Source organism: Gekko japonicus, unplaced genomic scaffold, assembly GCF_001447785.1.
Source record: "Gekko japonicus isolate JY-2015 unplaced genomic scaffold, Gekko_japonicus_V1.1 scaffold2512, whole genome shotgun sequence".
Lineage (NCBI taxonomy): Eukaryota > Metazoa > Chordata > Lepidosauria > Squamata > Gekkonidae > Gekko > Gekko japonicus.
The window spans coordinates 204,107-230,838 of NW_015165318.1; the positions used below are offsets into that span (position 1 = coordinate 204,107).

Genomic DNA, 26,732 nt, shown 5'->3' on the forward strand with positions numbered 1-26,732 from the left:
TGTCTGTCTTCAAGTTTACTCCCCCCCCAGCCCCTGCCTAGGGAAAGCAGCTGTCATCATTCTCCTCTCCCCCTGTGAGGTATGTTAAGGTTGAAAGTGTGTGAATGGTCCATAATCCCCCAGGCAGCTTTTAAAACATGATCCTGGGACCTACACACCACCAGACATTCCAACTGCCTTGCGCGCGGGGGGGAGTATGAGGTGTGGAATGGAGTGAAGTACAATCAGCTTTCATATGCAAAAGACCTTGAAGGTTCCATATGCAACTGACATTCCAACTGCCTTGCGGGGAGGGGGGTGAGTTTGAGGCGTGGAATGCAGTGAAGTCCAATCAGCTTCCATATGCAAAAGACCTTGAAACGCTGGGCGGGACTGCACAAAGCAGCCAGTCAACCCAGCCAGCGTCTTCTGACTGACAGTTCAAGCGTCCATACACTAAAGGGGCCAAATTTAGAATGTTCATATAGAATGTTCTTACTCAATTATATATAAGGAGAGATAAGCACCAACTACAACACAGCTTTGTTGCTCAGCACATGCTGAATTCATGTGTCAAGAAATCTGCCTTGTAGATCACAATTATTTCTTTTGGGGAACCATTTGGAGGGAAGGGGCACAGATATGTTGAAAGTCATAATTCACAACCTTTGCATTCTGCACTTTAAAATGGAACTTTCACTTGCCTGGGTAAACATGTGGAATAAGTATCCCAGCTGCTACATCACTGGTCGTGTTGGGAGTGAATCTGTCAGCAATGACAGTCACACTGCAGCCTGGAATAGATTCTGAGATGCAGACAGCGGTGGAGAGGCCAATCAGCCCAGCACCAACAACTGCAATCTTGACCTTTGTCATATTCTGCTATGAGAATAGGAAAGGAGATAAAAGAAACTTCTAAAGAACATATTAAGAGTCCTGAATTGGTATTATTATTTTTTTTAAATTATCTGCTGATTCTCGTTATCTATTTTAAAAAGCAACAGCCCCATGCAGTTTAAGATCTGGAGAGTTCTTAACTCATACATCATTCTGCTCATAAATCATTCAAGCACCTGTGCACTTGAGTAAACAGGCCCTTCTGGGTAGAAAGAGGTGGCACCAAGTGTCACTATTTCAGTACCAAGCAAACAAGCTCAATACATATTTTGTTCTCTGAACAGCACAGCAACTGCAAAGAGAAAACAAGGGAAAGCAAAATCTATGTCAACAACACTCTTTTAATGTATTATGCCCAGGGGTCGTTTCGTAGAAAAAGAGCTAGGGGAACTCATTAGCATAACTCATTAGCGTATGCCACACCCCCTGACATCACCGGAAGTGTGTCATAAGGCCACACCCCCTGCCATCGCCGGAAGTGTGTCATAAGGCCACACCCACCACTCAGTTAGTCTTAGTCTTAAAGGTTAGTCTTAAAGGTGCTATTTGTTAGTCTTAAAGGTGCTATTTGAACTCTTGGACTATTTTGCAGCAACAGACTAACACAGCTACCTCGGGGAAGCTCCTGGATGGGGTTGGGAGTCCTTGTGGATTCGGCCAGGCAGAGGGGGAGACCGCCAACTTACCCTCCTGCTTCTTCCTCCTTCTGCAACAGAATGAGGCTGGAAGCAGGGGGTGGCCGGAAGAAGGGGGCGGGGCTTCGTCATGTGCCCCACCCCCTACACCTCACCCGGGGGAGCTGCGATCCCCTGTGATTCCCCCCAAATCGACCTCTGATTATGCCCCTGCCTACCTATGCCAATCCAGAGATTTTACTGTCAGGCAATGCTTATTTGTGGCCAACTTTCCCCCCCTAAACCAGTAAGTAGTTAGGCAATGTAGAAGCACGCATGTGGTTGAGAGAAGTTAACTGTTGTCTTAGCATATGCACTGCTAATTGGTTGTAAGGTAGCCCTGGGGAAAAACAGGGTGTACGTGGCCAGTGTGAGACACTCTGAATCCAATCTACTTACCCCTTATTCTGGAGGTGACTAGTTATAAAGAAGAGTCCAATAGTGATAGTGATATCTTGGTCTCATTGTATGTTAAGTGCCCACAAGTTGCTTCTGACGTATGGCGACCCTGTGAATTAATGACCTCCACAACATCCTATCATTAACAGCCATTCTCAGGTCTTGTGAACTGAGGGTTGTGGCTTCCTTGATTGAGTCAATCTAGCTCATGCTGGGTCTTCCTCTTTTCCTGCTGCCTTCAACTTTTCCTAGCATTATTGTCTTTTCCAGGGACTCTTGTCTTCTCATAACATAAGTGACCAAAGTATGATAACCTCAGTTTGGTCATTTTAGCTTCTAGGGAGAGTTTAGGCTTGATTTGATTTAGAACCCACTTTTTTGTCTTTTTGTCAATCCACGGTATCCATAAAACTCTCCCCCCAACACCGCATGTCAAAGGAATCAACTTTCTTCCTGTTGTCTTTCCCATTACTGAGCTGAAGATAACTGTCCAAACTTATGACGTATGTGCCACTCACATGAGGATTAATATACCAAGCCTTGCTTCACCTCAAAATCACAACAACATAGCAACTCTGTGAAGACATTTGTCATAATGTTATGCTTTCCCAGGGGTAGCACTGATGGTGTACCATGTTTTATCACTATAGGAGCACTACAAGGTAGGTTGGGCTGAAAGAATGACACCATTTAAGACCAGCAGGGACACCCTTGGGCAGTTACAAGATGGTTGAGGGCTAGCAAACTGGATGTTGATGGCAGATGTTGGTTGCAGGCAGTGGGTTTTCCTTTCTCAGTGGGGCTGCCCAGCTCCTAAGGAAGCAGGCCCATAGTACGGGACCAAACCTTTACCCTGCCTTACCTCTGGAATGGCAGTGGCTATGAACTTAGGTTGCTGGAGAGCATCCTTTCTGATAGCAATCTGTCAGGCATTCGTACCTTAGTTAAATTTCCACTTGGACTACTAGAAGGAACTCTTCGTGGGGCTGCCTTTGAAAACTATTTGGAAGCTCCAGCTAGTACAGAATGCTACATTCCTGAGTGACGCAAACAATGTTCCCACTAAGCTGTGGAGGCTTGTGAGCAAAAATTCCACTTTATGAGCTACTGGCATTAAAGTTGTGAGTGAGCAATTTGGCTCCTGCATAAATTAGTTTGCTCTGGAGCCCTCCTTCCTGAGCTAAGACAAAAGTGTGTGAGCCGGAGGCTAAAAACCTGTGAGCTAAGTCACACTAACTCAGTTTAGAGGGAACACTGGACGCAAACCACTGTGCCCCCCCCCCCCAGTGTGGAATTTGCTTCCATGTCAGAGGGCTTCCCAACTCCCCATCTTTTATCTTTCGACAACTAACTACATTTTTAAGCCTTTCCTGGCCAAGTTGCACTGCAGTATTATAGGATGGCTCACTGAGAAAAGGGAAGGGAAAGGGGGCCACTGGGGAGCTTTTGGGCAGCCATAATGGAGGAAAGGGGGGAGAGCAGAGGAGGGGGTGGCGGCAGCAGCAGCCAGCAGCCTGAGAACAGGTGCACAGACTCGCCCTCACCCATTCCTTCCCCATTTGCTGCTGCTGCTGCTGCCCTAACAGGGCAACGTTTTCACACCTCTGGGTAGATTGTGTACTTTATTTTCCGTGCCATTTTGAGAGTTGGTTTGTTAGACAATGTGGCCTGTAAGGCTGTAACTATTTGAAATGTATACACATGTACAAACTTCAGACCAACAAAACATGAGGTGAACCTAGATGGGCCATTGGCCTGATCCAACATTGGCTTCTCTTATGTTCTTATGTTAACATACTTAGAATCAGGATACAGGAATACACTTCTGGGTCCCGATCCAGCCTCTAGAGTATTTTTCATCCTTGCCTTCAACATGAATAGGGATCAAATGCACGTTAGCTGGAGTTTAGTTATCAAACAGTTCTTGTTTTGTGAGCAAGAGAGGCCATTCACATATATTCTGGCACTCTGTACCCACTTCAAAAACAGCTTTGATTTTAATTTTCTCAGCACCTTTCAAGCTTTATTTTCAAACAACACTAGTTTTTGTTTGCTTACAAAAATACATTTTTTGAGCTTTGTAATTGGCATGTAGACCTTGGATGATAATTTCCCAATTTTAGTTATCAACATTTTTCTGATGACAGCGTGTCAAATGAAAGAATACCTAGATTATATACCTCCCTCTTTGTCCCTTCTCAGAAAGGGATCTTCTTCATTTATGCATTACATAATTTATGACAACACTTGCACTCCTTAACTTAGATTTAATCCCTGTTTACCATAACCTTGTTGAAACTGTGAACCATTTTATTTTTGGAAAGCCTTCCTGCCCTTTAGAGTTACCTAATCCGTTGAGGAAGGGAGGGAAAGGGATGGGAAGAAAAATATGCCATCTTTACCCCTGCCTCAGATCTCTTAAGCATCCCTAGCACATTGGGTGCAACAGTTCCAACACTCTCCTCAAAATGGACTGTGATTATGTTTCTTTTTTTCAGATTTTTATAAAAACTGCTCTTTTCCAAGCAAACAACAAGAACAATCTGTTTTCTTATACAGAAATGCTGAAGTGGCTGTACACCAAAACTTTTGCTTTGGTTTGAAACAGAATCTCAAAGCCTCAAGAATAAACATGCAAGCACTAAGAATTAAACAGATTTTTCCAGCATTGAGCCCCCCTTCATAAATAACTTGTTGATACAACTCCTATGCATTGTAGTCATGTGAATTGTAGGCATATCAGTTTGAAGTTGCTATCTTGAATCAACAACACTTTTACCCCCTAGAAAGGAAATCCCAAGAAGTCCTACTCTTGCATCTGGAGTTACTCTGCAGCTGAAGGGCGGCTTATACTGAAAACAGCAGCCCCCCATCTCCTTCTCCTCCTCTCTTTCCCTGGTAAGATATAATGCTACAAAACATGTGATGTGATATCACCACAATGCCAAGTGTCCCTGTCCAATTCCACCTCTTGCATGCAAAACTAGAGACACACATAGTGATTTCATAGTGGTGTAACACTACGTGTTGCCAGAGGAGAAAGAGGAGATGAATCACTGCTGGTTTTGACCTGCCTCATAGCTCCCATAATATGTAGCTCGTTTTAGCCCCAAGTCACTCATTATTTGAACTATATCCTGAAGTGACATTGACAATGGCCATTATCAATATGGTAACTTGACCCATAACAACAAGTAAGTTATGAGCCCCTAGCATCCTTGCTTTCAGCTTATCACTAATCCTTTGTTCTTATTTTATCATGATAAAATGTTCACATTGATGAGAAAACGTACTAGAGAGAAGGCTAACCAAATTTCCCATGCAAGGTTAGTTCTCTACATAATGGTATAGTTTCAGGTGGGTAGCCATGTTGGTCTGAAGCAGCAGAATAAAGTTTGAGTCCAGTGGCACCTTTAAGACCAACAAAGTTTTATTCAAGGTATAAGTTTTCGTGTGCACGCACACTTCTTATATAGTGTGTGACTGCTCAAGTCCAGGGATAGTTAACCAACAGTTAACCCAGTGTAAGGACTGTTTCCACACATGCATGTACATCACTTGTCAGCACTGAGGTCCACACTTGCTGGCAGCACTATCACCACTACAACCAATACTGATGCCCTTAGTACCATTTTTGGGTTTTCCTTGTCTCCCCAGGAGACAGGAGGGGCAAAAGGAGAACAGCACCTATCTTTAGACCAACAAAACATGAGGTGAATCTCAAAAGGTGTTGAAGAAAGCTGTTTCATTTATTGGTGGAAGCATTCCAGTTACTGTCATGTCACGTACTTTTCAAGCATAATATACTTATCAGCAGTGTTCACTCTAAGATGAGTTAGTGTGAGCTAGCTCAGTTTTTTAGCCTCTGGATCACAGATTTTTGTCTCAGGAAGGATGGCTCCAGAGCAATGTTCCCTCTAAGCTGTGGAGTCTTATGAGCAAAAATTCTACTTTGTGAGCTGCTGGCATTAAAGTTGTGAGTGAGCAATTGGGCTACTGCCTAAATTAGTCTGCTCTGGAGCTATCCTTCCTGAGCAAAGACAAAAATGTGTGAGCTGGAGGCTAAAAAACTGTGAGCAAGCTCACACTAACTCAGCTTAGAGGGAACAGTGCTCCAGAGCAAACTAATTTATGCAGTAGCCAAATCGCTTGCTCACAACTTTAATTCCAGTAGCTCACAAAGTGGAATTTTTGCTCACAAGACTCCACAGGTTAGAGGGAGCATTGCTTATCAGGGACAGCTAGAAAGCAATTCCAAAAGTGTAATTCAAACCATGTGTCATAACATTTAAAGCATTAAGATTATATACAGCTCCTGTATATTGCTGTATTCCCTTTCCCTATTTGTTTTAAGGGTTCTTTAAAGTTTATACAGAGCTACATGACACCATTTTTTAAAAAAACTGGTAAAAAGATACTCAATGGTCAGAATCCTACGACCAATTTCCCTGGAGCATGGCCCATTGAACAGAATGGGACTTGATCTCAGATTCTATCATTCTGCTGGTCCTGCCTTGAAAATTGGGGTTGCACATAGGGTGATTAAAACATTCTCTTGTCCGAGAACACCCGAAACGCCTTTTAATGTATTTTTAAAAATATTATAATTTTGCGCTATACAGATAAAAACGTTATAATTTCTCACATTTGCCCACAACACAGGACAGTGGCATCTCGTTTCATTCTCAGGTAGCTGAGAAGCCAACTGCCGCAAGACAAAATTACAGCGCTGCAAAAGACAGTGTACAGTACTCGGCTAGGGGTCGTGTGAGTCATCTGCTAATTTTGACAACGCCTTAGAGACCCCGGAGAGACAAGAAGTACCTTTCTATGCAAAAGAATCCGGGTTCTTTTCTGCCAAGCGGTGCTCGCCCGCTACAAGGCTAGTGAAGAAAACATGGATTCGTAGGCGGGACAAGCATCACGTGGCACCCCTCCTCATCTCTTATTGGACAATGGTGATGGGTTTGTGCTATGGGTTGTCTTAAGTCCCCGTAGCGAACTTTGGCTGTGTGGGGACCCGGTTCGTGTGTAGTGGCTCGGGAGCTAGTGTAGTAATTTGGAGCGCTGTCGTAGGTAAGCAAAATAAAAATCGCAAAGTTAAAAAACTGTAGGCTTCTGCCCCCCTCTATAAATTGTGTGGGAAATTGTTTAATCATAGATCGCAGTTCGCCCTGGCCAAAATGCCGCATAGGGATAAGCATAAAAAGAGTATTTATTATTTGTGTTCTTTCATTTAATAGTTGCACTTTTTGTTTCTCATCTATTTTCTCATCTATTCCTCACAATTCTCTACCGTTTGCAGTCATTAAATTTCAAGCGTTCACAAGATCTTCTCTCACATATAATGTGCTGTGTCTGCAAAAGTCTAACTCTTCGCTAAAAAGTACCAGGAGACATAGGGGGCACAGAAACCTATCGATAGAATCTACTTAAAATGTTCATTATGCAACAGAATTGCTGTTGCCCCGCAATCCTCTTAACCATCAGTTCTAGTTATCAAACATTGCTGTGCATTCAGATTCATCCCCCTGCCATTGCGACCTGAACTACACTTCAGTTTATTCAGAAGTCTGAGTAGCCAGCCATATGTTTTGGAAGGTCCTTAAGTATGCTGAATAAATAAAAATGAACTATTATTTTGACATTTTCTAGGATGAATAGGTAAGTCTGTTGGTAGAATGAGGATATTAGCCTTGCACCAGTCACTCTGTTTGGCTTCACCAATGCTGTTTCAGTGATGCGCACATATGAGGTGCGTGTCTTGCTTCCCAGGCCTTTAATCAGGGAGAAGAAGAGATTGGATTTATACCCTGCCCTTCACTACCCAAAGGTGTCTCAGAGCGGCTTACAAACTCCTTTCCCTTTCCCTCCCCACAACCCTGTGAGGTAGGTGGGGCTGAGAGAACTCTGACAGAAACTGCTCTTTTTCAAGGACAGCTGTGCCAGAATTATGGCTTGCCCAAGGTCATCCAGCCAGGTGCAAGTGGAGGAGTGGGGAATCAAACCCGGTTCTCCCAGATGAGAGTCTGCGCACTTAACCACTACACCAAACTGGCTCCAGTTCCTCTGGAGCTTATCCAGAGGAATCTATATAGTTCTCCTTCCCCATTTTTATCCAGATATCCCTGTTATGCTAAGAGAGAGTGACTGGCCCAAAGTCCAGTCCCTTTATGTCTAACTAGAAAGACCCATATCAGCCACTCTCTTTTAATGTCTGTCTGCCAGGGCATCTTCAGTTGAAAGGATCAGGCACTAATGTGAAAGATCCTGATCTAAAATGCGGGACAGCCACTGCAGTCTGAATATACAATACTGACACTTTTTTAAAAAATATATATATTTTTATTGGGTTTTTTAAACATGTACATACCCACCACCTATACACCACAAATACATCATAAATGCATACTCCAAGCAGTAACATAGCTAATTTCTCTCCAATACAATTTTGGTACTACATATAAATTCATTTTTTCCATTAATCCATATATCTTAATAATAATTCATAAGTCAACAATAGTATCTAGTTTCTCTAGTTAGGCAAGTCTTTACGTCTACCTCTTCCCATTTAAACCAAAATATTGGTCTACTCTACCAAATACATCTGTTGCTTTTTTCTTTTCTTTTTTAAGTACACCTTCAGATTTTCCTTCCTTAACTTTATCTGGCCTAAACATTTTTTTCAACATTATACACCTTATTTGCTTATCCAAACAGTCCTGTATCTTGATATTTTCCAACAAACATCCTAATTAATTACTCACTTCATACAAAATTTACTTATTTACTACCTCTAGGCCCTATTCTACTTCCCCCCATCACAACTTCCCTTTCATCCCAAGAGGAAAAAAAACAAAACAAGACAGAACAGGATTATATCCTCCTCCTGTTACTCCCACAAAAACCATCACCAAGTTACTACATTTAACTATTTCTTACTAACAATTTTTAATCCCAGTTTCCCTTTTAAACAAACAGCTATAGAATAGTCATTTGCTTTCACCTAGAACTTGACTTATGCACAAAAAAGAAACAGAAAACACAAAACATACCTAGAAGTTTCTTTTGGTATATCCCAAGGTAATAGCCTTCAAATTATATCATTTAACTATTTCCTACTAGCAACTATATTCATTTACTATTGATGTTCTTAGATATTTAAATACAAAAACAAGGCAAAACAGGATTATATCTTCCTCCTACTACTTCCACATAAGCAATCATTAAGTCACTTCCTTTAACTATTTCTTGCTAACAACTTATACTCCCATTTCCCCTGTTAAACAAATAGTTATAGAGTACATTTCATCCTTTAGTCTTTATTTCCACCTACCGCTTAACTTATACCTAAGCAGCAAAAAACACAAAACAAATCTATAGGTTTCTCCTAGTATATCCCAAGTAAGAACCTTCCAATTATTTCATTTATGTATTCCCTACTAAGAACTGATTAAGTCCACATGGCCAGTGCTTTTCATATTGTTCTTTTGCACCTTTGCCATCGCTGGTTGTGATGTCTCTTGTATCGCACTTCCCTTGCATGTCTCCAGTTCTTTCTCCCTATTCTGTCCGTCGCTTGTCAAATCTTCTTCATTTTCAATGCTCAGACGTAGACTTGATAGCTTTTCTAGTATATTGTCAAACGCTTGTTCCATCCCCCTCCGTATTCCTTCACAAATCCTTTTCTTTAATGTTTCCCAGAACTGCTTCCCTGCAAACTTTCCTCCTTCTGCGTCTTCATCTTTCTCCTCCCCGTAGTTACTCTTTAAAGACGCCATTTTTACTCAGATACTTCTTTTTATTTATTCCGCCAAAAAAAAAAGTCAGTTCACTTCAAACAAATCGCTTTTCTACTAAATACATATTAGTCCTTGCCCACATACGTTTTCCTCTCCCCATCAAAGAAAAAACCGTCCGCTATTCAGCCCGTAGTTAATTTCCTTGGCCGCTTCTCTCCTCTGTTCTGGGCAAATGCCCTGGGGTTATCTTAAAACAACAATAGACTTGTAGCCGTACTCACTTTACTTCAGTTCTTATGTTACTGCTGCCGCTTATCCATATAGTTAAGATAAAAACAAAACAGCTGGCTGCATCTCGTGGAACATGGGAGCCATGTTCCTCCTTGCAATCGTCTCGGTTTCAGGGCTGTTCTGGGCACCTCCCCCGCCCTGCCAATTGCAGGGGGAGGGCCAGAAAGACGCCCCCTACTCCAGCTCCCACTCTTAGGGTGCTAGTCGGGCTCTCCTGTCGAAAACGGGAGGCTCGAACGAGACGAAAGAGGTTCAAGCAGGGACGGAGCACTCGAGGCTCCCACCCGCTCGTCGATGCGCCGTCGCTCCTCTCGAATATACAATACTGACACTGATGGTCTGATTCAGACTAAGGCAGCTTCATGTATTCATGGCAAGGCAGGTAGAGACGGGCTGGGGCACACAACTGCCCATACACTTTGCATTCTCTGTTGTGGTCTCCACCTAATGGAATGGCCTACCTGAGGACAGGAAGGCCCCCACTCTCCTGGGGGTCCACAAACTATGCAAAACTGAATTATTCAGGAGGGTTTTTTTTAATAGATAATAGAGCTGTACTTTAACTACATGGTTCAGGTGCTTTAATAAAGGGATACGGACTGTAGACTGTACTACTGTGTACTGTCTATTACTGTAAGTATGGTCCTGCTATGTATTTTCTACATCTTTTAACATGTAATGCTTACGTGCTTATGCTTTATTTCAGATTTCTGCTTGTTTTCAGACTTCTGCCATCCAAATACTATTGCATTGTTCCCTGGATGTCCCATCCTGTTGATCATTTTGACTTATACTGTAATATCTGCCTTGAGTCTCAGTGAGAAAGGAAGACTATAAATAAATAAAATAAAAAATGTGGGAAAGAGACTCATCGCGCTTAAGCAGCTTGGCCTCATTCACTGAGAAGAAAAAGTTACAAGCATTTGGAAGGGTAGAGAGAAGATGGTATCTAGAAAGCCAGCATATCTGTTAGGGAGGTGAATTCAGCTCACTGTCTACCAGATGCCAATCCCAACAGTAAGTAAACTCAGATTACAGCAGGGTCAGGCCTATGCCATCTCAGAAGAAGACTGTAATGCTGTTTTAGAAATAACTTTATTATTTTGAGCCACTCATGCAATTTAAATGAACCTTTTGCAAAGCCATTTTTTTGTTTTTACTGTACAGCACTGCATAAAATTTATTTTGTTAGCTAGCATTAAATTAGGCTGCTTGTTTCTTTACATAGTGAAACATCCATTAAAACCCTCACCTGCAAGTGAGATCAAATTGGTCAAGAAAAGTAGAAAAAAATGTTAGCTCTGTTTTCTGTCTTGTATAAATGTATTATAGAACACCATATTCCACATATTCCTCAATGAGATCAATTGCCCTGAAGTATTTCATATCCCTCCCAATAATTGTGGTTTTTAAAATAAATTGCAGTGTGTACTGTAATAGTGCTGCTGTGCGTCATTTTTTAAAAACTCAGTTGCATATACATGATGAAGTAAAAAACATACATACATGGTATTCTCTCATATTTTCTCCCCATTTTTACTGCTGTTCTATTCTTGTACTTTTAAAAAGTAATACTTTATAAAATGCTGGTTTTGTGTATGTGCTGCAGCTGATGCCATACTCAAAGCAAACCCACATTTTAAACTTGTAGCCCTCGACAAGTATGTATGTATTTATTTATTTCATTATATTTATATCCCACCCTCTATGAAGCCAATCCCCACCCCAGCTGGAAAGCTTGGAGGAAGCAGGAAGCTGACATCTATACTACCAGGTAGGTTACACAGGGAACAACCTTGTTGCAAAGTTAGCAGGAATGCCCTAAATACTATCCTGAGAAAATAAAGCTATACCAGAGCAGGAAAAGAGAAACAGGAGCTGTTGATAAAAGTAAAAGAAAGGGAGAGGCTCAAGAGGAACCCCTGAAGCTGTGGCCTGAAGGGGGAGGTGGTGAAGGACAGAGGCTCCTTGCCACATCCTTTCTTTCCATCTGAGACTACAGAGAACTGTTGTGAGAGCCAGACAGTAGCCATGAACCCTCTCTGCATCCTTCTCAAGCACAGTGAGCGTAGCTGGTGTTGCCAGAGGAAACGTATCATGGTGGGAGAAATGCAGAAGCCTCAAGTTAGGGTATTCAGCACCACAAAAAGAACTGGAGAATAGGGAAGGGCCATTGTTTTAAACTCTCCAGTCTTATGAACAGATTAAAATGTAGATATGCAGGAAATATCCCACAACTCTGCAACACTTTCCCTATGAAGAAAGGTTAAAGCGCTTGGGGCTCTTTACTTGGAGAAACGACGGCTGAGGGGTGACATGATCGAGGTTTATAAGATTATGCATAGGACAGAGAAGGTAGAGAAAGAGGTACTTTTCTCCCTTTCTCACAAGAACTCGTGGGTACTCAATGAAATTGCTGAGCGGTCAGGTTAGAACAGATAAAAGGAAGTACTTCTTCACCCAAAGAGTGATTAACACATGGAATTCACTGCCACAGGAAGTGGTGGAGGCTACAAGCATGGACAGCTTCAAGAGGGAATTAGATAAACACAAGGGGGAGACCCGCGATACTCGCGGGGGGGCAGTCTCTCTCTTTCCCCCGTTCTCTCTTCCCCCCCATCTCTCTCTCTCTCTCTCTCTCTTTTTCCCCGTGTACCGAGGCCCTCGGCAGTCTCTCTTCCCCTCCCCGACTTTCTTCCCCCTCCTCACTTGTGTCTCGCCGCCGCTGCTGGGCCTCTCCTGGAGCAGGAGGAGAGCGGCCGCTTTCGCTTTCTGCGGCTGGCCAGCGAGATGGGAGGGACGCCTCGACGCTGCTCCTTGGATCTCCTGTGCTGTGGCTGCTGCTGCTGGAGGCGAAGGTGGGCGAGCGGGAGAGCGCCGTGGGATCCCCCCGATATTTTTTTTTAGTTTTCAGATTTTTGTGCACCCCTGGGGACTGCCCCAAGAGTGCACAAACCTCTCCCTGCCCCCCAAGTGCCCCCGAAGTGCAGATATAGATATCCGCACAGACGGGGGCACTTCACTATTAGATATATAGATATGGAGCAGAGGTCCATCAGTGGCTATTAGCCACAAGGCTGGGGCAAGTGATGCACTGTATTCTTGGTGCTTGGGGGGGGGCAACAGTGGGAGAGCTTCTAGTGTCCTGGCCCCACTGCTGGACCTGGTATTTTTGGCAACTGTGTGACAGAATGTTGGATTGGATGGGTCATTGGCCTGATCCAGCATTGGCTTCTCTTATGTTCTTATGTTCTCTTAACATCAGTCAAGGAGCCGAAGACCTGTGATCTGGAGACCCAGACCCTGCTCTGCAACTTGTTCTGGTGCATATCTAATCTAGTACATGCCATATTTCATATCTGTTTCAACTGAATGAAACAAAGTAATTACTCATAAAATCCTCCTATGGGTCTGTGTATTTTTGGAAGTCTTTGGCTCACAAAGACAAGATTTCAGTGAAGACTACGAGTTGATTCCCATTAACTGCCAGACAGAGTTCTTTTCTGCATGTTCGCCTTCTTGTACAGAGCTGCTGGTGGTGGTCACAGTACTTGCATGTAGAAAAAGCAGCCTTGGAGCACCATGAGTGGGGGGATTGGGGGGGCATTCCAGGGGTGGGCGGAGATGTCCCCATGCCCCGCCTCCAAGAACGACAAGCTTCAGCTGATCAGCAGGGACCATGTAGCCCGCCAACCAGCTGGAGGGCCCTTTAAATCTAGCAGGAGGGAGAGAAAGAGGCAGTGGCAGGCCGCATGCTCACTCACAAAAAGATGGCCAGGCAGATGGTCGCTCTTGAGGGTGGGGCTTCCCTGCAGGCCATCTGGCCAGGGTAGATTGAAGCCCCCAGAAGCAGGGGAACCCCCAACTGTACCTGGGGGTTGGCAACCCTAACCCAATAGGGCTTAAATGAATTCAGAGGAGTGTATCATAGACCATTGGTTAACTGTAACCAACCACAAGGAATGTCTACAAATTTATTTCTAAGTATTTTCATGCTACCTCCAAGACTTGTAGAGCTGTATCTTCAGTCTCTATAAACTGCTTTAAGATTTTAAGTGAAATGAAGAGAGGGAAAAAGAAGTCTGGTGTGAGATCTTTTTAAGGCAGTCATTTTACCCATGCTAGGCATATATGACTAAGACTAATATACAGTCAACATTCTGTTTTACTAACAGAATATCTCCTTTAGTATTAAAAGAACATGCATACCACCTGCACATCCTACAAATGTAGGTTTCCATCAGAAGTTGTAGCCCAACTTCTTAAATAACCATGATTCTAAGCAAGTAGACAAAAGCCTAACTCTGTACCTATCACTTACTAAGAGATCACTGCACAATTACACTTTTTCCTTTGTTCTACAAGAATTATGTCAGTGCTTCAAACATATGAAAGCACCAATTCAGAATCCTGACCTTGTTGTTAGCACAGGGTTTTTAATTAGGTGACAAAGAAGGCAGAAGGATATGAAAGATAAAAGTTTTAAGTATTTTTTATGAATCTTGCAAAAATACCTCTTAAAATAAACATTATTCGCTCCAAATATTAACCGGATACTTCAGAGCAGCTCCAAAACATTTTCTACAAGTCTATTTTTATGTCTCCTTTCTTGATATGGCAAGAGAGTATATAGAGTATGGTGCATGTATACTACCAATAAAATGTATCCATGGTGCTGTATACTACCAATAAAGAAGCTCAGTACAATACATGGTGGTAACTAAGATGAAAACAGCACTCTTATTGGTCGATGCCATTTGTCTCTAGGCTCAGCATCTCAGTCTTTTCTGATGCTCTACCACTCTGTGCTGGAGGAGGTTTTTCTGTGCTGCCACTGCTGCTAGCACCAAGTTCTATAGCTTCTGCCCAAGTATTTGTCAGTGGTTTTCCAAGAGTTTCTGGCAGCATCAATGTTAATAATCCGCTCACAAAGGCCACAATTCCAACAATCATCTAAAAGAAAAAAGAGTTCATGAAAGCAATGGATGTTAAGTGCAAAAAGAAAAGGAGAGTGATTGGGTTGTTTCTCTGCTGTGATGTACTCTGGTTTTGATGCTGCCTGATTCCTTCATCTCTTGTTGCTTTTTAGAAAGTTAAATTTAAGGTGGTGGATCTTACTATATTTTGGGAGGTAACGATTGATTGCCCTGACCTGGAGAGCCCATGCTAGCCTGGTCTTGTCAGATCTCAGAAACTAAGCAGGGTTGGCCCTGGCTCGTAAATGGATGGGAGACCACCAAGGAATACCAGGGTTGCGACACGGAGGCAGGCAATGGCAAAACCACCTCTGAACATCTCTTGCCTTGAGAACCATATGGGGTCACCATAAGTCAGCTTGACGGCACTTTTTACCAGCAGTAATTCTTTGCTGCTGGGTCTTTTTATTACTGATTGCTATTTATTGTTTTTATTATTTTGTTGTTTCAAATTTATTAACTTTGTTGTAAGATGTTCAGAGTGCTTCTGAATAGAAGAGGGGGGTATACATTTTATAAATAAATAAAGACACTGAGCACAGGTCTTTCCTAGCACTTTTAGCTACACACTACAGGGACTGACTCTAGATATTCTATACCCAGAATATAACTCTGAACTAGAACCCCTTTCTTTAAGAATCTCCTGTTCACTTGAGCATCTTCCTCCGTGCTTTGTTCATTTGTGCTGGTGATTAAAAATTAGTAACGTCGCATATTCTCAAATACTCTGGTGAACTTTTGACAAATGCACACCACTAACTTAACTAAAATGTAAACCAAAAAGGAAGAAAGAAGGGCTGATTTCGCACTAGAGCTGCCTCGATGTTGCGCCGCTGTTTGCCCCGATGTTGTTGTTGTTCAGTCGCACAGTCGAGTCCGACTCTTCGCGACCCCATGGACAATCTCCCGCCAGGCTCTCCTGTCTTCCGCCGTCCTCCGAAGTTGGCTCAATTTCATGTTCGTTGCATCGCTGACACTGTCTAACCATCTCATCCTTTGCCGTCCCCGTCTTCTTTGACCTTCAATCTTTCCCAGCATCAGGGTCTTTTCCAGTGAGTGCTCCCTTCTCATTTGGTGGCCAAAGTATTTGAGCTTCAGTTTCATTATCTGGCCTTCCAGGGAACAGTCAGGGTTGATTTCTTTGAGGATTGACTGATTTGTTCTTCTTGCAGTCCAAGGGACTCTCAAGAGTCTTCTCCAGCACCATAGTTCAAAAGAATCTATTCTTCGGCGCTCGGCCTTCCTTATAGTCCAACTCTCACAGCCATACATGACTACTGGGAATACCATTGCTTTGACCATGCGGACTTTTGTTGGCAGGGTGATGTCTCTACTTTTTATCATGCTGTTTAGGTTCGCCATCGCTTTCCTCCCAAGGAGCAGGCGTCTTTTAATTTCATGGCTGCAGTCACAGTCTGCGGTGATCTGGGATCCCAGGAACGTGAAGTCTGTCACTACTTCCACGACTTCCCCTTCTATTTGCCAAGGAGTGATGGGGCCGGATGCCATGATCTTAGTTTTTTTGATGTTGAGCTTCAAGCCCACTTTTGCGCTCTCCTCTTTTACTCTGAGCAAGAGGCTCTTTAGATCCTTTTCACTTTCAGCCATTAGAGTGGTATCATCTGCATATCTGAGGTTGTTGATCTTTTCCCCAGCAATCTTAATTCCCGCTTGTGATTCATCCAGGCCAATTTCACACTTGAAGCCTGACAGGGCTGCATTTGACCCGCGGCTTCGCCCAATTTCCTCCGCACTTTTGTGATCATCAAAAAACAGGATCACGAAACTGCGGGGGGAATCGGGCGAAGCCACGAGTCAAAATGCAGCCCCGCAGCTTCGGGTGTGAAATTGACCAATAGTATCGGGGCAAACAGTGGCGCAACATCGAGGCAGCTCTAGTGCGAAATCAGCCAAGGTAATTGCATTGCTGGATCAACCATCTAGTTTATAATTTTTGAGATACAGACCACGGGGGCTCTTTATGAGGGAGAAACTACATATGCCTTGGGGATCTCCCTCTCCTCAAAGAACTGTGATCAGATTTTATAAGGGGGGGGGGGGAGAAAGGCACCATTTTGTACTTACCTTTTTTTTAGAATGTGGCTATTATCAGCTGGGGGGGGAATCTCTTGGGGAAATGAAGCAAGTGGAGAGATTTCATGTGGTCCAGAACCATAGAAACAATACAGATTGGGGTCCCACAGTTGCTTTTTGAAGCAAAATGAGATGTCGGGATGAGTGTTCCCTCTAAGCTGAGTTAGTGTGAGCTAGCTCACAGTCTTTTAGCCTCCGGCTCACACATTTTTGTCTTAGCTCAGGAAGGATGGCTCCAGAGCAAACTAATTTATGCAGTAGCCAAATTGCTCGCTCACAACTTTAATGCCAGTAGCTCACAAAGTAGAATTTTTGCTCACATGACTTCACAGCTTAGAGGAAGCATTGGTCGGGATCCCCCAGTATTATATGTAGTTTGGTCCCAAGTGGAAAAGCGGAACAGACATTTTCCAAGCACATAAATAATAATATTCCCAACAGGAATCTGCCAAATGCTTCACTTTTTATTTATTCCCAGCAGTCTGATAAAGATATACTGCTTCTGATGGTGGAGGTTCTATTTAGCTATCATGAAAAACAGCCATTTACAAATATGAATTTGTCTAATCCTTTCTTAAAGCCACAAATAGGTCAACTATTCGTGTAAGGTCTCAGTGTTCTATTGTAGATTAGATATCCCTGATTTCAGAGAGAAAGAGAGAGAGAATAAACATGGGACATGGAAGTATCTCGTAGTATTCATTTGCTGGGGGGGGGGATCACCAAAGAGAAACAAGAATAAATATCTAGTGGTGGAAATAATGTGCATGTGTGAAAATGCACACATTTAGAGTTATTTCAAGCATCCAGGACTGAAGCAAGTGTTGCCAAAACACTTTCAAATTAACCTTGCCATAAGGGCTAGAAACTTCTGTACTTGTACAGTGTGATCATTGAGCTGAGCAATATATACAGGTAAGTGGTGGGGTTCAGTGGCCGAATACCTGTTATGTATGCAAATGGTCCAAGGTTCAGTTCCTGACATCCCCAGTTAAAGGATTTCAGGTGTTGGGAAAGACTTGAGACCCAGGAGAGCCACTGCAAGTCATCGCAGAAAACAGTGAACTAGATGAACCCATGATGTGATGACTTGACACAAGGCAGCTGTGTGTGCAAATCTCCACCAGACTTGCACATTTGAATAAAGAATTATAGATGGACCTGCCTGCAATGAGCCAAAGTAGTTCACAAAGAAAAAAAATTATAAACCGTATAGGCTGCAAGCTAGAGATGGGTAATAGGAGTACGTTGCACTGTTCCTGCAAGCACACACAGCTGTTCCTGTACCTGTCCACCTCCAGACCAGGTGGTTGCCGCAGTCAGGCTTGACAAGCCTAATGGACACTTACCTGTGGCATAAAAATCCAGACACTTGACAGATAGACACAGAAAGGTGCCACCACACTTCCTACACGGCACATCATGCTCCCACTTCCAACAGCAAGGGACCTGAGCAGTAGACAGAACACTTGTTTTAAACAGAGACTGCTATCTTTTCCCAGAGCTTTAACTGTAAGGAAAAATATGGTCATCTTACCTGACAACTGTAGGATAAAGCTCTGCTGTATACAGGTAAATTAGGCCAAATGCAACACCTATTGTAAACTTCCCAACCATATTTGCTATGATATTTAATATTCTGAAATCCTGTTAAGAGAAAACAGACTTTATCAAGCAATTCCACACACCCCAGCCCCCCCCCCCCGTATTTTTAAGAATTCAGATCATAAGCATGGTTAGTCTTTAAACACTATGAAATCTGATTACATAGTTAACAGTTCAAAATAGATGATGTTTTATTTTATTAGCCCTGAGTTCAAGCCCTGTATTTAATCATGGAAGGATGACATTTTTCATAAAGGTTTTAGAATTAGCATTGTGAAGCCAAAGGCTCCAGCTTTATTTATTAAGTTCCAACTAACAATGCAATGTCACCCTCTGGAAAGTATGAGAGAGGTGAGGGGGTACCGGTTGCTTTTCTACAGGGAGGTGGATTGAAATTGTCCACAGAGGCCATGGCTGGTGACATGGACTGCCGGACAACGACTCGAGATAGCAAGAGGAAGGATGCAGGCTTAACTTGTAAGGGAAATTACAGCTGTTTCTATACAAATGCTAGAAGTGTCCGAGATAAAATCGGGGAGTTGGAGTGCTTGGTGTCGGAGGGAAAAATAGACATTGTGGGTATTTCTGAAACTTGGTGGGATGAGGAAAATCAGTGGGACACAGTGATTCCCGGTTATATATTATATCGGAAGGATAGGGGGGGAAGGGTTGGAGGTGGGGTAGCTCTGTATGTCAGAGAGGGTATAAAGTCTAGAAAGATTGAGAGGCTAAATGAATTGGATTCGCTTCTGGAAGTTCTATGGGTTGAAATAGGGGGGCCAAAAGGAAACTTAACACTGGGAGTTTGTTATCGCCCACCAGATCAAAAGATAGAGGAGGATTATAAAATGATGAATGCCTTAAAGATAGCAACTAGACAAAAACACTGTGTAATAATAGGTGATTTTAACTACCCACACACTGATTGGGTCAATATGTGTTCTAGTCGGGAAAAAGAGATTGAGTTTCTAGACACTCTAAATGACTGTGCTATGGAGCAGATGGTCACGGAACCTACCAGGGGAGAGGCGATCCTTGATTTGGTCCTAAGTAACACTCAAGACCTGGTGAGAGATGTAAAAGTGATTGCACCGCTTGGAAACAGTGATCATAATGTTGTTGAGTTCATCATTTGTACAAATAGAGAATTGGCCAAAAAGACTCACACAACCATTTTTAACTTTAAAAGGGGTAATTTCTCTGATATGAGGGGACACGTGGGGAGGAAACTGAAAGGAAAAGTAGAAAGGGTCAAAACAATTGGGGAAGCTTGGGATCTATTTAAAACTACGATCCTAGAAGCTCAAAAAATATATATTCCGCAGGTTAGGAAAGGCACAAAAAGGTATAGGAAAAAGCCTGCATGGTTAACAAACAGAGTAATGGAGGCTGTAAAAAGTAAAAAGAATTCCTTTAAGCAGTGGAAAGCTAGTCACAGTGAGGCTGATAAAACGGAACACAGGCTATGGCAAATAAAATGCAAGTCTGAGGTCAGGCAGGCAAAAAGGGAATATGAGGAGCATATAGCAAAAAACGTAAAAACCAACAATAAAACTTTCTTCAAATACATTAGAAACAGGAAACCAGCCAGGGAGGCAGTGGGGCCCTTGGACGACCAAGGGGTAAAAGGAGTATTGAAGGATGATAGGGAAATGGCTGAGAAGCTAAATGCATTTTTTGCCTCCGTCTTCACTGTGGAAGATGAGAAGTGCTTGCCCACTCCAGAACCACTGATTTCAGGAGGGGTGTTGAAAGACCTGAGTCAGATTGAGGTGACGAGAGAGGAGGTCCTAAAACTGATAGACAACTTAAAAACTGAAAAATCACCAGGCCCAGATGGCATACATCCGAGAGTTCTGAAAGAACTCAAATGTGAACTTGTAGATCTCCTGACAAAGATATGTAATCTTTCCTTAAAATCTGCCTCCATTCCTGAGGATTGGAAGGTAGCTAATGTCACTCCCATCTTTAAAAAGGGTTCCAGAGGAGATCCGGGAAATTACAGGCCAGTCAGTCTGACGTCGATACCGGGTAAATTGGTGGAAACCATTATTAAGGAAAGAATTAGTAGGCACATAGATGAACAAAACCTATTGAGGCAGACTCAGCACGGTTTCTGTAAGGGAAGATCTTGTCTCACTAACCTGTTAGTGTTCTTTGAGGGGGTGAACAAACATGTGGACAAGGGGGATCCAATAGATATTATTTACCTTGACTTCCAGAAAGCTTTTGATAAAGTTCCTCATCAAAGGCTCCTAAGTAAGCTCAAAAATCATGGGATAGAAGGACAAGTCCTTTTATGGATCAAAAACTGGCTAGTTCATAGAAAACAGAGAGTGAGTGTAGGTGGGCAATTTTCTCAGTGGAGGGTGGTAAGCAGTGGGGTACCGCAGGGATCAGTACTTGGTCCACTGCTTTTTAACTTGTTCATTAATGATTTGGAGATGGGAGTAAGCAGTGAAGTGGCTAAATTTGCGGATGATACAAAGTTGTTCAGGGTGGTGAAAACCAGTGAGGATTGTGAGGCACTCCAAGGGGATCTGTCAAGGATGGGCGAGTGGGCGTCAACATGGCAAATGGGGTTCAATGTGGCCAAGTGCAAGGTGATGCACATTGGAGCCAAAAATCCTAAATATAAATACACATTGATGGGGTCTGAACTGGCAGAGACTGAGCAAGAGAGAGATCTTGGAGTTGTAGTGGATAACTCACTGAAAATGTCGAGACAGTGTGTGACTGCAATAAAGAAGGCCAATGCTATGCTGGGGATTATTAGGAAGGGTATTGAAAACAGATCAGCCAATATAATAATGCCCCTATATAAATCAATGGTGAGACCTCATTTGGAATACTGTGTGCAGTTCTGGGCACCACACCTTAAAAAGGATATTATAGCTTTGGAAAAAGTGCAGAAAAGGGCAACTCGAATGATAAAAGGGTTGGAACACTTTCCCTATGAGGAAAGGTTAAAGCGCTTAGGGCTCTTTAGCTTGGAGAAAAGACGACTGAGGGGTGACATGATCGAGGTTTATAAGATTATGCATGGGAAAGAGCAGGTAAAGAAAGAGGTACTTTTCTCCCTTTCTCACAATACAAGAACTCGTGGGCACTCCATGAAACTGCAGAGCGGTCGGGTTAGAACGGATAAAAGGAAGTACTTCTTCACCCAAAGAGTGATTAACACATGGAATTCACTGCCACAGGAAGTGGTGGGTGCTACAAGCATGGACGGCTTCAAAAGGGAATTAGATAAGCATATGGAGCAGAGGTCCATCAGTGGCTATTAGCCACAAGGTATAGCTAGGGGCTCTGGGGCAAGTGATGCTCTGTCTTCTTGGTGCTTGGGGGGGGGGTCAACAGTGGGAGGGCTTCTAATGTCCTGGCCCCACTGCTGGACCTCCTGATGGCACTGGTATTTCTGGCCACTGTGTGACACAGAGTGTTGGACTGGATGGGCCTTTGGCCTGATCCAACATTGGCGTCTCTTATGTTCTTATGTTCTTATTGCACATGGTCCACACATAGTGTGACTATTAACGCAATATCCTTTCCAGTCCTTGGCCCAATACTTTAAGCCATAGCATCAGCAGTGTCTTACAATTGGCTGCAATGGCAACCAACCAAGCCAGAATATGATCTTAAAGAGTTTCTGCACCATCACCGTAGCCAGGTACAGCACAGCAGCATCAAGCTGCACGGCGCAGAAATGAGCTAAGATCAAGCATGACGGAACAGGAAGTAAGACTATTCATTTCCACAAGATGGCTGAAGGCATTTTGGTCCTTTCAAGGTCTGTTAAAATAGCACAATCATTTGTACCCAACATGTGATGTTTCATAAGTGAAGTGCATCTGAGGGGCAGCGTCACAGGAGGGATCTGAGCCTCCTGCACTGCAGAGCAAGATGTCGTGTGTGCTGCCGTGTGTATTTCTCTGTAGGTATCCAGGTGCAAGTCACTAACCTGAGGTATCAACATTAACAGAGCACAGGTCACAGCACTTGATATGAGGAATGGGATCAATGTATTCCTTCTTCCCAGTCTGTCCATTCCTAGGCAAGCGATGACATATGCAGGAATTTCCACAGCACCTGCCATGAGATAATAAACTTCAAATGTCTTTAAATGCTTGGCATAATTTTGATTTGCTCTCAATAAAACATTTCTGTTTTATTAAAAGATCTGGCCACACATAGTGGCTAAAAGCATTCCTTTGCTCAGAGAAGCCCCTTGTTTGAGTCTTAAATCAGCCATAAATTCACAAGCTCAGCTCTCCTCATCTGCAATATGGGGGTAATAATAATGGTCTGCCTTAGAGTGCTGTACAGATTGCAAAGAAAATGAATGTGAAATACATTCACCACTTAGCTAAAGTGCTATATAGAAACACTAATTACTTAGAACCAATTATCCATGTGTTAAGCAGTTACCTGTACAAAGAAATAAGAGCTGCAGCACTTTAAAGAGGCATATGCTTTCTTTTGCCTCTAAGAAGCATACAATTGTGTCATATGCTTTCATTTGCTAGAGTTAATTTCATCAAAACTAATGAAGAAATACACTAAATGCACACACACAGAAACCCCTTCAGGGTTGCTGGGTAACTGGAACTTTTATGACTACCAGCCCAATCCTAAACTGTCCAAATAATGGATACAAGCCGGTCAAACAAACTGCAATACTCATTTCAACAGAAGTGTCTGATGTGTATGCTTAACTTGGGTTTGGTAGTATTTTAGTTTGGCTGGATTATACCTCAAATGTTTAGGACAAAGAGGTCAGACAACTTCCAGTGGATTTCACACATCTCTTTTAAAAAACTTTTTCAGTCTTGTAAATTACACTTTTACAAATAATGATTGCCAGAACATATTTGATATATATTGCAACAAAAAACTTCTTTGTTAATTTCCTTAAGCAACCCCATAAAATATCAGCTGATAATGCCATTTGGAGAGTATGTGGAAACCCAATCCTGCCTTCTGCTTCAGTTTGTTATGGCACAGATATTTGTGCTACAACAGCATCCTATGCAAAAGCAGTTCAGCCTCTCATAGGTCTTCTGCTCTTGTTACTCTCTCTGTTTGCTAGTATAGGTATACAGCAGTGTTTGATAGCCACGTCTCACTTCCAGGTCCATTAAGATGCTGTCCAAAGGGGAATAGGCAGGCCAGCGCTCTTTACTCTCAAGATCTTTCCACTCTGAGGGGGAAGGATTTGGGAGTGCATAGTGGTGCACAGAGGTACACATTCACAAACCCCTACAGTGTGGAAAGGGATGCTGGTGTGATGTCTTTTGTATGGACAGGTTTCTGAATAATTGTGCATAAAAGCCCTAAGTGAGGCTATCTGAAATATAAATGCCTTGAGCTGTACGGTCAAATGTGCATGTGAAGCACTGCATTTGAAATGGCTGATATACTGCAATTTGCATGGGAGAACTGGGCCTACCTTAGAATTCATTCATGAGCATAACAATCACTAGACATTTATAAAATAAATGGTTGTATTTCTTTTGCAAGTCAATTACATCAAAAAATATTTACCTATAAGGAAAAGATTTAAATATTCATTGCCTCCAAGGTTCACGGAACTGAGGGAGAATACATAATATCCTAAACTCCCAGTGAACCAAACCAGCCAAACTGTAATGGTCCTTCTTGCAATGTGCCAGTTACGAAACAGATCTAAGATGTTGTGCTTCTTCATGGGAAAATGGTTATTATCACCCGTTGTGCTACTGACTAGATCGCCTTGGAGTGAACACAGTTCAGAAATTTTACAAGGGGTGCTTACTTTATTCCACCTTGCCATTATATTAATTACTTTTTGGGCTTCTTCATATCTTCCTTCCGTGAGCAGCCAGAAGGGGGTCTCTGGGAGCATCCAGCAGCACAAGACAAAGGGGACAGTTGTTAAGGAAAGACATATCTGGTACACCCACCAGGTGTCAGCCAAATAGCCTACCAGGGCCACAACCATAATCCCCACAGCAAAAAATGCATGGATATGCATGGATGCCCACGTGCGATACTTTATGCCAACATATTCAGTCACATAAACAAACACTACAACCAGATAACCACTTGAAACCTGAGGGGAAAGAACAGAGAAAGAAAAAAAAATGGTTTAAGTTCATTGTCCTTGTATTACTAGAATAGAAACCAAACATCAGTATTACTAAGCTTGTAAATGTTGAGTGTTTCAAGTTCTGCAATAAGGAATAAGGTGATGATGTAAAAACAAAATGAAGAAACAGTGCTGGAGGGGTGTGTGTACAATCCAGCCAACAGCAGCTGATGTGGCAAAGTGCCTAGAGAGTTAGACTAGAGTCAGGCTCTGATATCCTCTCAAGGTCCAACAAGACATGACTGAGATCACCAATCTGCATTAGTCTGTTAGACTCAAATTACAGCTGCACGTATCCCCCGTCAGATCAGGGCCATAAGGGGGAGGGGGAGTGGTGTTTAACAATTCCAGCCCAACAATGTTTCTCTAATAAAAACTAAGACCAAAAAACTTTTATTAGTCTTTTAAAGGAAGAAAGATTGATTCTCTTCTTTAGCCCACATTTTCCCCATCGATTAGGGCTATAACACTGCTGTGGCTCTACTTGCAACCAGAAAAACAGTACAGAAGTGAACACGTTAACCCCTTTCCCCTCCCTGTGCAGTTCCAGTCTGAAACAAGACACTGCACAGTGGGAAATGCGCTTTAAAAGATCATTGGAAGATCTAGTCCAGTCATGGGTTTTGCAGCATCGCATCTGTTTTGAGTGTTGATTAAGAAACGCCCTGATTGATTTGTGGCCAGTCTTATTTCTCAGACTAGCTTGCCTCACAAAATCATTGTTTAGGGAGGGGAAAAGGGACAATCTCATGTCCACTGCCCTGTCTGCCTGTGTGCATAAAGGTGTAATAAAGCATTAAATATTTAAGCCCCATTTATTTCAAAAGAAAGAGAGATATACTTAACTCTGCAACTGAAATCAGTGGGACCTTGGCTCAACTGTGTCATACACATTAAGGTATATTCTATAGACTTGAGTAAAAGGGGTAGGCAACCATCCACAGATAAAACAAGAAGCAGTTCCTGTGTGTGCAGAGTTGCATATACACAGTGAGGTACATAGATTTAATTTATTTTACAGTACAATCCTAATAGAATTACAATCTGCATACCCTAACTCTATTAAGGATTGCACTGTTAGTCTACTGAATTTAATTTGTTTCAGTCTGCTGAAATCCCACTGATACCTATTTAGCTCAAATACTTTGGCATAGCAGGTTTGGGGACAGCTACCACTTTTGGAAGAATAAGTGAATTCTGTTTTACAAACAATAGAATAAACTTTGGTTCTTACCATTGCAAGGAGGAAACGGACAATCACAAAACTATAGTAGTCAAATGTGAATGCCACTGCAACACCAAATAAGAACTGTCCAGTACTTGTAAACCACATTACATGTCGTCTCCCTGTTCTGTAAAATGCATATAAGACACAACCATAATTGTTGATATGGCAACCACAGATTTAGAAAAGCATTTGCAGTTTAAGGGCTTACATTGCCCTGATTTAATAGAATGTCCCACTGATGCCATAGTTGAAGCTACAGTAGCCTAAAATTGTATGCTTGACATAAAGAATAGAAATAACTGAAAACCACAGTTTAAAACAGATTTAAATTTATCTCTTTTTTCAAAAAGGAAATATTTCAGTGGTTTCTTCTAGTTTGGCATAGAGTCCATAAGATACAATAACTCATGCAGCAAGATTTCTCCATTCTGCACTCATTGCCCCAATACAGCATCCACATAGGAGTTTTCTGCACACTTTCCCCCATCAACTGCCATTTCCCCTGCATTTTTCCATGCCATGCCACCGGAGGGCTTTAAAAATATATATATATTGTTATAGCACTATAGCAATTACCATTTTTTTAAAAAAGCCCCCCCCCCAAGCCTTCTAGTGGTGCAGCAGGGAAAATGACAGCCATGAGGGGCTGATGGAAGAAATGGCACCAATGTGGGCAGGGTCGTTAAAAATTGTGCACCTTCCCATCCAGATGACATGCCA

The 26,732-nt window shown here is 42.6% G+C and overlaps 2 protein-coding genes across 2 annotated transcripts in view; both read right to left on the reverse strand.

Annotated features, from left to right (window-relative positions):
• The window catches only part of DDO (D-aspartate oxidase), a 24,688-nt gene extending 17,855 nt beyond the window's left edge, over positions 1-6,833 (reverse strand). Inside the window, exons 1-2 of the mRNA XM_015410515.1 lie at positions 6,774-6,833; positions 684-861 (exon numbers count right to left, since the gene is read on the reverse strand). Coding sequence (XP_015266001.1) covers positions 684-855 — 172 coding nt within the window. The 5' untranslated portion in view covers positions 856-861; positions 6,774-6,833. The remainder of the gene's footprint in view (positions 1-683; positions 862-6,773) is intronic.
• Positions 6,834-13,179: 6,346 nt separating this feature from the next.
• SLC22A16 (solute carrier family 22 (organic cation/carnitine transporter), member 16) overlaps positions 13,180-26,732 on the reverse strand; it is a 38,483-nt gene continuing 24,930 nt past the window's right edge. Inside the window, exons 3-8 of the mRNA XM_015410514.1 lie at positions 26,019-26,136; positions 24,202-24,748; positions 22,619-22,746; positions 18,590-18,699; positions 18,402-18,501; positions 13,180-14,935 (exon numbers count right to left, since the gene is read on the reverse strand). Coding sequence (XP_015266000.1) covers positions 14,723-14,935; positions 18,402-18,501; positions 18,590-18,699; positions 22,619-22,746; positions 24,202-24,748; positions 26,019-26,136 — 1,216 coding nt within the window. The 3' untranslated portion in view covers positions 13,180-14,722. The remainder of the gene's footprint in view (positions 14,936-18,401; positions 18,502-18,589; positions 18,700-22,618; positions 22,747-24,201; positions 24,749-26,018; positions 26,137-26,732) is intronic.